This window comes from Tripterygium wilfordii, chromosome 9 (genome assembly GCF_013401445.1).
Source record: "Tripterygium wilfordii isolate XIE 37 chromosome 9, ASM1340144v1, whole genome shotgun sequence".
Taxonomy (NCBI): domain Eukaryota; kingdom Viridiplantae; phylum Streptophyta; class Magnoliopsida; order Celastrales; family Celastraceae; genus Tripterygium; species Tripterygium wilfordii.
Genome location: NC_052240.1, coordinates 2499616 through 2513035, shown reverse-complemented (window position 1 = coordinate 2513035; position 13420 = coordinate 2499616). Strand labels below are relative to the sequence as shown.

General features: G+C 38.8%; 1 protein-coding gene and 1 long non-coding RNA gene across 2 annotated transcripts; both read left to right on the top strand.

The window, feature by feature from the left end:
* The first annotated feature begins 3312 nt into the window (after positions 1-3312).
* LOC120006414 lies at positions 3313-4688 on the top strand. The gene is made up of 3 exons (XR_005469982.1): positions 3313-3421; positions 3526-3634; positions 4490-4688. It is a non-coding gene; the product is annotated as an uncharacterized LOC120006414 (long non-coding RNA).
* Positions 4689-6698: 2010 nt separating this feature from the next.
* On the top strand, positions 6699-8103 carry LOC120006389. Its single transcript, XM_038856411.1, has 6 exons — positions 6699-6839; positions 6962-7073; positions 7239-7328; positions 7420-7506; positions 7596-7801; positions 7897-8103. Exons 2-6 carry the CDS (start codon positions 6987-6989, stop codon positions 7940-7942), a joined length of 516 nt encoding a protein of 171 aa, XP_038712339.1. The 5' UTR covers positions 6699-6839; positions 6962-6986; the 3' UTR covers positions 7943-8103.
* Positions 8104-13420: the final 5317 nt, after the last annotated feature.

Sequence of the window (13420 nt, the reverse complement as noted above, 5' to 3'; positions counted from 1 at the left end):
GTCAATTACTATCCCACTCCTTGAGGTAATGATGGGTTGTTCTTGTTCTTGCACATTCAACCCCTCACTTGAAGTTTCGAATTGAAATTCTAATCTTTGACCATTTGATTAAACTTGCACCAAATCTTGACCTTGGTATCTCCAACAATTTTGTCATCTTTGACCATTTGATTAAACTTGCACCAAATCTTGGCATTGGTATCTCCAACAATTTCCTTTTAAATGTGTGGCAACTTGCAGCCATCTTTGACTCCAAAAATCAAGTAAGATCTTCTTTTAAGTCAAAAATTGCAAGCAAGAATGTTGTCTTATGCACAACCATTGGATTCACCTTTAAATGATCATCTTAACCCTTCAAGTCTTGTTGTAATCTAATCCATTCATAAAACAATTCAATCTCGGCCATAGATTAGTGTATCGTTGGAGCTTGTAGTCTTCAAGAATATCTTCATAATCTAAGTCCCGACACCTCACAGCAAAAAGTGCCCAATTCAGTCATTTAAGCCCGATTTCCTGCAGAACCAACGGGAAACATGTATAAGGGTAAAATTACTTTATTTAAACACAAATGAATTACTATAAGCACTAGAACATCCTAATTAGATAGTATTAGGACCTCAAAATAGAGGTCCGGTCAGTTGGGCAACAGGCCTAGGTCAAACGTGGAACGGTCTTCGGGGTCATGTCGATCACGGGGTGGGCGTTGAGGTCGGGTCATCCAGGAATGTCTTCGGGGTCTGGTTGGTCTTCGGGGTTAGGATGGCCTTGGAGCAACTTCAGGCCCAGGTTTGCCCCGGGAAGGTCTTCGGGGTTGGGTTGGTCTCGAGACGGGCTACAGGGCCAGGTCGATCTGAGGACGGTCATCGGGGTTGGGTCAGTCTTGGGGCAAGCTTAGGGGTCGGGTCGATCCTATGATGGTCTTCAAGGTCAAACCTGTCTCGGGACAGTCTTTTGGGATAGGTCGCTAAGGACGAGCTATGGGCCCCTTGTTGATCTCAGGAAGGTCTTTGGATTTGGGTTGGTTCCGGGGCGGCCTTCGAGGTCGGGTCAGTCTCGGGAAGGTCTTTGGGGTCAAGTTGATCTCGGGATGATCTTCGGGGTCTAGTTTGACCCGAGACGAAATTCAGGCTTTGGTCGATCAGGGGCGGGTTAGGGGTTAGGTTGGTCTTCAGGGACATGTCACAAAGGACGGGCTATGGGCCCCGAGTCCATCTCAGGACTTCTTCATGGTCAAGTCAATATCGGGAAAATCTTCGGGTTCGGTTGGTCCTGAGTTTGGTCTTCGACCTCAGAGCGGGCTTTGGGGTTTGGTCTATCCCGGGATGGTCTTCGGGGTCTGGTCGATCGATCATGGGCTTGGCATTAGGCCTAAGTCAATCCCTGGCATGGCTCCGGGCCCTGGTCTGTCCTGTGGTATGTTGATTTTATGCATTTTCTCTTGCTCCCATCCCATCACTATTTGCATTTTCTCTTGCTCCCATCCCATCACTATTCATATGTATAGTAAAAGGAGTTGACTTTTTCACATGTTTTATTTTAATTATTATTTATTTTAATAATTAGTCTTTTAATTGAATTAGGGTTTTCAAAACATATTTAAGTCTTTGGGCCTTGTTTCAAATTTATTATTGAATTTTATAAAAAATTTTGGTTTTTACCTAGCCTAGTGATAAGCATGCTCATGTCTTGTCTTGTCCTGTGTTATCTGTCTGAAGAGAATAGATTATCTATAAAAGGGTGTAACTCTTTAATTGCAAAGAATATATTCTTTCTAAAAATGTGTAACTCTTTAGTTCCATCAACAATTTCAACGTTAACACCATTAATCTATATATACATAGATATGGTTGTTCTTGGCAATATACATACCAACAAAAGATATGAATTTAGATCAATTGAGGATTTGGGCCAATGATCTGCGATTATCAAGTGGTTCAAGTGATCAGGTAAATATACTGCATGGGCTACCTCGTATGTGGAGCGAATTCATGCGTACATGTAGTATATGCGTCCTAGCCTAGGTTGTCAAAATCCCGATTTTGATCGTAAGATCGTACGATCTTAGGTAACCAAAACAATTCGAATCGATATAAAGTACCAAAATTGATAAGTTATATCAATCTTACCTTACTATCTTACTCGATTTTATCGATTTTAACCTTAATAGACTTATGGAGTCATGGGCTTATGGGTTGTGGTCTACTAATAATATGCTCATGTTTCTAATCCCAGTTTTTGTTGAAAAATTAGTTCTAATCTATTGACTATTAACATGAATAATCTTGCATAATTATTGTGCTTGCTTTTCATAGTTTTTTTGGAGGTTTTAAAAAATTATAATTTTGTGAAATATTAACATGTCTATAAATAAATAATAATCACATTTTTTAATTTTTTATTATCTATAAATTATAGTATATTATATCATGTTAATTATTTATTTAGAAATAAGTAATTATATTATTTTACATTTATTTTTTAAATTTTATATTATTTTACATTTGTTTTTTAAATTTTATAAAATCTTACGATTTCATATGTCTTTCACCGATCTTATGTAAAATCTCGATTTTGACAAATTTTCCTTCAGAAAACCGTTGTGTTGGAAGTTTAGAACCGACGCACATTGAGCGAACAGCTAATGGTCACGATAACATGCACCATCAGTGCAGTATGCCTCATTATTTTTATTGTTCATGTAGTCACATCAACGTGGCTTTTTGTCTAACCAAAACAATCTTTATGAAACAACAACCATTCATTTACCTCACGACTTTTTTCCCAAACTTTCTTTCACCGTACACATGTCGGTCACATGAGTTTAAATTAGAGAAGTAGTGCATGTGAATATGTGATTACAAATAACACAACTCCGAAGTGGTTATTGACAATGTTGGGAGAGATAGGAAAAGATATGATGAGTTTATATAATAAATAAGGTAGATGTGTCTGGAAAAACCCAAAAAAAAATAGTTTGTTCAAGTTTCGAGGCAAGGCAATTATGGGCACATGAAAACAAAAAGACAAGGTATAATTGGATATATAGGGCCGTATAAATAGTAACACCCTACTAAATATGTAAAGAATTGAAAGGGACTGGGAGAGAGAGGGATTTGTCTTTTTGCATTGTAATTCGTGATACAAAATGTTAAAAGAAGGGCATGGTTTTAAATTATTTTAATTCATGAGCTGTCAATTGGCAGCTTGTGTGTCTCAATTTCATTGGTCTGGATAGCACACTAATACATCAACATTGCCACGTGTAAGTTCAATCACAAAATAATCTCTCCATGCCGATTGACACTATATATAGAGAAATGTGAGATTAAAGAGATGTCTCCAACTCAGAGTGGTCGGCGGCTCGTATCCCTTTTTCCTTGTTGCCTGATGTTTGTCCAACTTTCGTAAGAGGAGTCTCCAGGTAGATCTTCAATATTCAAATCTAATTCCTCGTCTACTCTGTTGTTTTTTGTTTGCGGTTTGGCATCTACATGTTTGATTTTGTGTTTATGGTAAAATTAAAAGGGAGACTTTGAAGCGGATTCAAGATGAGATGGCGGAGGTGAGAGCAGAGCCAAGAGACGTCAATAACCCATCTGTTGCTTGATTTTACGCTTTCTGGGATTCTTACTGGGTATGTTTCTCCTGACTTTTCTGTTTGCGTATTTCTTGATTTACACTAATCATTTATATGAGTTTGATTGTGTATGTAAGTCAAGTATTTCTGTTTCTAAAGAACTTGTGCTACTTTATCGTTTCTCTTGTCGCTGGCTACGGAATTTTATTTTTTTGGAGGAAAAAAATGTGAATAACTCATAAATGTGTAGTATTTAGAATGACAAATATAATGATATATATTTATTTTTTGTTGAAACAAAAATAAAATTTAACATGAAAAAAGGCATGGCAATTCTAGATTGTCAGATATAAACTCAAAATATTCAATTTTCAATTGCGATAAATTTGATTTTTTTTTTTCAAACAAAGAAATATTATTGGATTCGAATACAACGCATTTATGATTTTTTTCAATTATTGGATTCGTCATGCCAAATACTACATACTTATGAATTTTCTTTTTCAGTTATTGGATTCGTCATACCAAATATTACATATTTATGATTTTTAGAACTCTTAAAAAAAATTATTGTTTTTTCGTGGATCTAACCCAATCCTACGGGATGTAATATAGCGTGGAGCAAGTCTCTTCTAATTTGAGGATTCAAGGAAGACCAACACAATAAATACACCCACATGTCTTGTGACTTTCATTATACCATTGTGGATTAACACATGTTAATCCATATGTTAATTTTTTCCATATGTTAATTTCATTACCACATGTTCGTTAAGGGCTTGTATAGATTTGAGATTCGTGTGTGGTATGTGTATAGTCAACTTCAATTTGTGAAAGTGCATTTGGAATTATGTGTGTGATACAAGTGTATTGGGAAATAATCTACTATTGCTGTCCTTTAATATGCAACAGGAAGATTGATGCCTTAACGGCCAATTCAAGATACATCAGGGATTAGATTCTGAGGCAAGCGAGAGCATCCATATATCCGATGGGGATAGGTTGGTTTGTATTGTTGTGCAGAGAAAGTAAAGAGATGCTTCTTTTAATTTGAATGATTCGTAATGATAATAGTAAATAATGCTAAAGACAGGCTCTCTCTCTCTCGAAAGTCCAAAAGTGGTAGGCTTTTTTTTCTTTTGTTCTTTAAATCGCGCGAACTCGAATCGCTCTCGCGATGGTCGCCAGTTAGAATGGTTGCACGTCTGTTCTCGCGCGATACCAATCGGCCTTTATTTGTTGACTAGGGCGGATTCCGCGTTCCGACCTTTTGTAAGTGTAGTGGTTGTACGTCTGTTGTCGCGCGAACTCGAATCACTTTCGTGCGATGGGCGCCAGTTGTAGTTGTGGCACGACCGTTCTCGCGCGATCCCGTTTGGTTAATATAATCTTGCCTTGCAATGGTAATTATGGTGATTAGATTCCTTTTACAATATGACATTTGACATCACTTCCATACAAAAGTATAATGGCGATATGATTATCGCTTCTCCTATTATTACTATAGAAATTAATGGCTTAGTGGACGCAAATATCCCTGTGAGTGACGATCCCATCTCTGATCTCTCTCATCGTTTAATAGATTTTTTCCCTGTTTTTTCGGATGAACTTATTGCCATACATACATACATACATACATATATATGGCAATAATCATATCGCGATTATATTTTTCCTAAAATGAGGTCATGACTTTTAAGATTCACTTTGAGGGTTCAAAATATTTTTAAAAAATATATATTTGTATCTAACGAACCCAAAAATGTTTCTTTTTTGTTCTAAACAAAAATTAAATACAAACTGAAATGCATATGAAATGTTTTTTGTTTTATATCCAACAATGCAGAATTATCATGCACTTTTCATGGTGAATTTCATTTTATTTCTAATAAAAAATATATTGTTGGATTTGTAAGATAGATGAAAATACACAACTTTTTCCAAATTTTTAAAAAAAATTTGAACCATAAAAATCAGGAACTCATTTTAAAACCTCATTAAGAGAATTACTCATATATATAAGCGCAAAGACTTAGCGAACAGTTCTTATCTTAATCAGTTATGAATTACACAATTTTTAAATTTTATATGTACATATATATGCAAATATACGTGTGTGTATATATATATCCTTATAAAGTCTAAAATGGTTTTGGATAAATAATATTAGAGATTTTTTTTTATAAAGGTCACACAGATCGAATTGTATTTATTTACCCAATAAATTAGGTAAGAGAATTTGTATCCCGAAGGCATTCGAGCCACCATAAAAATGGATTACATCCCCACAATATGAGAATTACATCAAAAGAAAATGACAAACTCTAGACATTCTTGGCCAACACTAGACTATATTGAAAAAACACCGAACTACAACCTACATCGGGATAATCCGATTAGACTAAACAAATTAACACAAAAACAACTTGAGCAAAAAACAATTTGAAAATTTGAGCAATCCTCCAAACAAATCTGGAAGAAGATATAGATCCTTCGAAATTTTGCATATTGATACTTGAATTTGAAGCTTGAAACTTCAAAACATGTCAAAGGATTTCCAATCTTGAAGTCAAGTCACCTCCCAAACGGAAATTCAAAGGATGAATCCATCATATATATCCGCATATGTAATATTACATAGGATAATGTTTGATACCCCCAAAAAGTGATCCCAAAAAGACCCCATCTAATGTGGAGTGTTGGATGTGAAGTGGACTCTACATATGTGTTTTTAATCAGTGGTTGTTTTAATACCACATAAATTTGAGAACTTTTGGGGATCAAATTTGGATGGTCTCTAACATTGTCGTATTACATATGCACAGTGATCTGATATATTCTTGAGGGTACTTCTGGGAAATCAAGTGACATTACATTCCCGTTTAATTTTATTAACCAAATATTTTAGTTGCATTACTTGATAATTCTTTTACCATGATGTGACTACGAGCAATGAGATCCCCACTTCTATTGCAATACCAATGAACCAAACAGTTAACTTTTTTTATCTCTCTCAGTCTCTCTCCACAGAAAGCCATCACAAACAGCATGAGGAAGCCAAGCCATTCACCATGGTTTCAGAAGTTTTGACCTCAATGTCTGATTCATGCACCTTCGCACCTGCAAAAATATTTACAACCCCTCCTCTTTTCCTCTATATAATGGGGCTCCAGTTCACTGCCCCACTTACCTTTCACTTCTCGTCACATCCACTCTCACGATCTGTCTTTCTTGCCTGAATTTGTATTGATCGAGAAAAGAGGTATTCTTCCTTTCGATTTGGAAAATCTATCGATAGATTGGCTTCCTTTTTTTTATTCAAAAATAACAATTACTGTATTTGATTGTGTACTTTTGATTGCTGAAATTTGGGACAATGAGGAGGGAAGTAAGAGCACAACCCTCCATCATGGCACTAAAGAAGGACAAGGTTTCCAGAATCGATCGTGCTAAGAAGCAGCCTCTCAGGTCATCTTCGCGTAAGAGGACTCTCGAGGTAGATCTTCAATCTTCAAATCTAACTCCTCCACTACTCTCTTGTTGTTGTTGTTTTCGGTTTTGCACTCTAAATGTTTGATTTAATGTTTAAATACATGACACAGTGCTCTGTTTTTGGAGCACAAAAGTCGCTTGATGATTTACTTCTTATTGTACAAAACAGAGCATAAGGAGAGCGAGTCTGAAGCGCCGGGGGCTGGAGATGGCTGAAAATAGTGCTCGCAGAGCCTCTTCCGTGAGTCTCACTCATGAAGTATGTATTCTGATGTTCAAATTAAGTTTGTTTTGTATCGAATTGAAATCTCATTGATCGATTTGGGGATTTTTTTCCCCTGCATAAACAGGAAATCATGGCCAGTCTGACCCTATTGGAGGCGGAAATGGCGGAGAGGAAGCCTCAACGAGGCTCGTCGAAGAGGAAGATTCTTAAGGTAATTACCTTAATTTCTGTATGCTTTACATAAATGGCGAAGCAGTCGCAATCTTTGTCCTGATTTGATTTGATTTGTGTACGAAACAGAAAAGATGGATTGTTCTGAAACGCCTGAAACGTGGGGCGGCAGAGCTGAGAGCAAGCATGCGTTCGGAGGCAGAGAATCGAGAGAAGGAGATGGAGGCAGAGTATCGAGAGAAGGAGATGGACCGGGAGAGAGTGAAGAAAGAGGTGATGAGGGCCTTCGATGAGTGGCTGGCCACTGCACTCGATGCGTTAGAAACAAATTCCTCGTACGTGTTTCCTGTTCATGTATATAATTATTCGTTGATTTTCGTACCTTTAAATAATTATTTATGCTACTTTTTTGGTCTTGTCTTGTCATCAGTGAAGAGATTCCGGAGGCAGTTTTTGCAGGTCAGTTGAAGATGTAATGTGTCAGCCAAAGAGGGTTTTGTAAGTACTTATTATAGTATTTTATGGAATAATGGTTGTTCTTCCTCAACAACCTTAAGCTTGCATGAGAACCACGAATATCTTAGATAATATTCATGTGTGTGGTATTTAATCGAGATTTCGAGTTCAAGGCTCTCCATCTCCTTCTCCTCCTGTATTCAAAACCTTAAGTTTGCATGAATATGGTCTTTGTATAATTTGTGTTTGTGTGCAATGAATATTGAGATATATTGATAAGGAAAAGCAAATTCAGTTTGAGACATCTTTGGTAAATTCCAACGGATTAATTGGCACAATCAGTTTGTTGGAAAGCTGTGATGTAAAGATTTTTTTTTTTTTTTTTGTTTTTAGTCAAAGTTGTAGGCTATCAAATCAAGAGGATGCTTGTGCCAAATTGGGTAAACGAAAACCCCCACGAGAATAAGAATGGAGAGAGGCAGAAAAGGACAGAGGAATAAAATAAATAATTTTTCAACCTTAGGTGACAATTTTGAGAAAACGACTTAGTTATTCGTTTAATAGAAAACAAAACTAATTAAATACTTTATTCACAACCATAATAGATTACTTGCCTTTTATTTGAAAGTAGAAAATTAGAGTTTTCTTATTTAGAAAGTACAACTTATCTTTATAAGTGGTCCTATAAATAATTTTATGTTACAATCCTACATACTAATATATCTATAGCTTTTAAATTTGGTTAGGTTTTTAACATTAAAATAAAATATGTTGATGTTATGCGTTTACGCTACCACGCTCATGAATCAAATCTAGGCCTCCCACATCAAGGACGTAGATAGGATTTAGAACAAGGGGACATCAGGAGTTTGGGAACAACATCTCCAATTATTTTTTTTTAACTGTTTATATATTTTTGTTAATGATAACTTGGTAAATATAACTAATTCTATAAGATTATAGTCATATCAAATATAAATTATTATATTAAATAATATTTATAAATATAACGTTTCCTTAGTCCCACATAGTACCCACTTGATGCACAAAAGTCTTGTCAAATACAACATGACAATGACAGATATTTTGATGGCTACATAATTTATTTGGTCGGCGTGGTCAGTTGGTAGGTTGGTTAGTACAATTATTGGCATTGAAAGATTGACAGTATTCCAATTTAGCCATACCAACCCGATGTTTTAGGCACAGTCAAAGTCAGATCGAGATGATACAATATCGGAGATGGTGTTTCTAGCGGTGATGGAGTCGGATAGCAGATTGAGAGAGGAAGTAGGGTTCGTTTGCATGAACTTGGAGAGTTTCATGTGGCTTGTGTTTGCATTTGGGTGAAATTGTTTTTTAGATATTTTAGATTATGAGCAACGTTAGGCATGTGTGAACGCCATTAGCCACATGTGTAATCTTTAACTACGGTCAATCTGTCATTTCAGTAAGTTGATTGATCGAAATTATCCAATTCTGCCCTGGTTGCTTAATTAGAACAAATTAAACTTTCGATGAATAATTTGAAACAATTAAATATTTTGTGACCAAATTAGAACACTGCCTATTTTTTGATGGTCAATTGTTATATTAATCCGTTGGTAGGTAGTGCTAAGGGCAAATGCAATGGTGAAGTGGTATTGGACCAACAAAGATATTGTCTTTTGCTGATGTGGCTGTATTGTAAAATGTATTTTGCTTATGTGGCTGTATTGGGATAAGTGTTTTGCTGATGTGGATGTATTGATATTTGATGTTTTGATGTAGTTTTGTTGTGGATAATATGGAGGAATGGAATGTTGTTGGGTTGGGTGGAAAGAGAAAGTGTGTGGGAAGAAAAAGTGCATAGAAATTTGTGTTTTGCTGATGTAGCTGTATTAGAATTCGTGTTTGACTTGACTTTTTGTGTAATAGAGGTGGGACCGGGCCAACAAAAATGTTGGCCCAGCAAATTAATTCCCATTGCATTTGCCCTAACCATGGAATGTTTGAAAATTTTGTCATGAGGTCCCTCAAAATAATTTTCTGTTATATTGGGTCGAACCACTTTTTTGGACCTATTAGGTCCACCTGGTTTCAAGTGACATTCCACAAAGGACAAGAATTTGTTTGAATCCCTCAATTGTCCTTGGCTCATGTGTTTCTCTGGGGACTTCTTTAAAAAGAAATTTAAGAAGACTTTTTATCTCAAAAAAATGTACTCGGAACGAATAGCTTTGAAACAAGACTCATGGTCGATGGATTATAAATTGAAGACAAATAAATCTCAATTTATCTGTTAGATACAACTAAAAAGATAAATATCAATTTATCCGTGGATCAAAAAGATATATCAGAGACATATATCTTTTTTTTTGAAACTGGACATGCGTGTTAGAGATATAAATGTTTTGAAGTGTCTAGATGCGGAGTCAGGATTTGATATTTGGGGACTTCTAAAAGTTGATAGGGGTTCTGGGGCAACAACCCTTGAAATTTTTTTTAGGATTATTTACAATATTACACCTATTTAATTGACATCACAAGTTATTGAGATTAGTTGATTAGATATTTGGGTTTATCGAGAGTTGAAAGTCTTGAGACAAACTTAAGGAGCAACATGGACACAGTTCCACACTTGCACAGTTACACCAACGAAAGAGAGGAGGAGATGAAGTGGTACGCCAATCCGTCCCTGGAAGTGTTACTAAGCTACCCAGCCCAAGATATATCCTTGAGGTCTTCAGTTCAAATCCCATCAAGAGTTCGTTTTTGGTTATATTTATAAGGAATTGAGGTGTGAATATTGTCCCATGTGGGCTTATGTACCCCAAAAAATCTTTAATTTCTTTAGTATTTGGCTTCTTCTTTTTTTTTTATACTAGGGAGGGGGAATACCCACAGACAAACCAAAGGATTAAACCTCTACTTGTAAGACCCGCCTAGGCCAAGCAACTCCAATAAAATCCTCCCAAAGCAGACCTTGAATGCCAACAATAGGATGCTGAAGAATCGCTAGCCTATTACCATGGTTGAGAGACTCAGATGCAAGGAAATCAGCAACCCGATTCCTTTCTCTATACACATGAATTACTTTCACCTCCCAAGCTTTATTAACAAGCTTCTGGCACACACTAATCAAATTGGAAAGAGAGAGCTTTGGAACACTCTGCTTATTTAGTCAATCCACAACCATAGAGGAATCTGTCTCCAAAATAACTTGGCGAAAGCCCTCTTCCCAAGCTATATGAAGCAATGAATCACTGCCCAAAGTTCAGCCTCTATCGAGCCACAACTGCCAATATTAGCAAAAAAACCTTTTAACCATACATCGCGACAGTCTCTTAGCAAACCTCCAGCACCAGCTGCACCATGCTCACCTTTACTACACCCATCGGTATTGAGGGTCACCCATCCTTGAGGAGGAGGAGACCACCCAATCATTTGCAAACCATACATGCCTTTGCGTACAAACACAGATGCATGAAGGCTAAAAGCATGCTTGATTTCAGCCAAAGTATTTGGCTTATTTGCTTCATATATAGCAAATGATATGAATAGATTCTCAAAGGAACAGGGAGTGTGAAATCTAATCTTTATCAAATTAGAACCTTATGCAACATCTACTTAAGATAAATCTTACTAAGTTTGCTAATGCAATCCTCCCTCAAAAAAAGTATTGATTTGATCCAAATGGATGTAGTTTAAGATTAGGGCAAAACCTGCGATCAAATTTTCGTTCTCTACAGGGTATTCAATTATGAAAACTTTTACTAAAATAAAATATTAAGGACAACGATAAGGATACCAACTTTAATAGCAACAAATGCCTTTTTCTTTTCTTTTTTTGTCTTTTTCTTTTCTTTTGATGATGAGGGAATCCACCGAAATTACAATCCACCAGAACGCCACCCCAATGGTAAACTGTTACGCCTATCCCACATCGGTTAGATGTGGGTGTGAAGTGTAGTAGATAAGGGTGGCAGTGCCTCTCCTTATCAGCCAAGGTTTTCAGGAAGGTAGGGCCACGGGCCAAGGCCTGACTGAGCCTTGGTTACAGTCGGCCCACATGGTGGGTAGTCGGTTGGGCCTTGGTTGGTGAGTGAAGTATGTTCCTTATCAATTGGTACGAAGCCTCCCGTCTGGGCGCGTGTGGGCCTGTGTGTAGCGCCTCCGTCCCAAGAGGGCCTGGGTGGGGCTGCGTCTATGGAAGGGGTGACCTGTGATCCGGGCACGGCCTGGTGCCGTAGAGTGGGCCAACGTAGACGTTGGCCTTGTAAGAACGAGGGAATGTTACGCCTATCCCACATCGGTTAGATGTGGGTGTGAAGTGCAGTAGATAAGGGTGGCAGTGCCTCTCCTTATCAGCCAACCTTTTCAGGAAGGTAGGGCCACTGGCCCGGGCCTGACTGGGCCTTGGTTACAACCAGCCCACACTGTGGGTAGTCGGTTGGGCCTTGGTTGGTGAGTGAAGTAGTTCCTTATCAATTGGTACGAAGCCTCCCGTCTGGGCGCGTGTGGGCCTGTGTGTAGCGCCTCCGTCCCAAGAGGGCCTGGGTGGGGCTGCGTCTATGGAAGGGGTGACCTGTGATCCGGGCACGGCCTGGTGCCGCAGAGTGGGCCAACGTAGACGTTGGCCTTGTAAGAACGGGGGAATGTTACGCCTATCCCACATCGGTTAGATGTGGGTGTGAAGTGCAGTAGATAAGGGTGGCAATGCCTCTCCTTATCAACCAACCTTTTCAGGAAGGTAGGGCCACTGGCCCGGGCCTGACTGGGCCTTGGTTACAACCAGCCCACACTATGGGTAGTCGGTTGGGCCTTGGTTGGTGAGTGAAGTAGTTCCTTATCAATTGGTACGAAGCCTCCCGTCTGGGCGCGTGTGGGCCTGTGTGTAGCGCCTCCGTCCCAAGAGGGCCTGGGTGGGGCTGCGTCTATGGAAGGGGTGACCTGTGATCCGGGCACGGCCTGGTGCCGCAGAGTGGGCCAACGTAGACGTTGGCCTTGTAAGAACGGGGGAATGTTACGCCTATCCCACATCGGTTAGATGTGGATGTGAAGTGCAGTAGATAAGGGTGGCAGTGCCTCTCCTTATCAGCCAACCTTTTCAGGAAGGTAGGGCCACTGGCCCGGGCCTAACTGGGCCTTGGTTACAGCCAGCCCACACTGTGGGTAGTCGGTTGGGCTTTGGTTGGTGAGTGAAGTAGTTCCTTATCAATTGGTATCGAAGCCTCCCGTCTGGGCACGTGTGGGCCTGTGTGTAGCGCCTCCGTCCCAAGAGGGCCTGGGCGGGGCTACGTCTATGGAAGGGGCGACCTGTGATCCGGGCACGGCCTGGTGCCACAGAGTGGGCCAACGTGAACGTGGACGTTGGCCTTGTAAGAACGGAGGAATGTTACGCCTATCCCACATCGGTTAGATGTGGGTGTGAAGTGCAGTAGATAAACCGATGTAGGTGTGAAGTTTTTTCAGGAAGGTAGGGCCACTGGCCCGGGCCTGACTGGGCCTTGGTTACA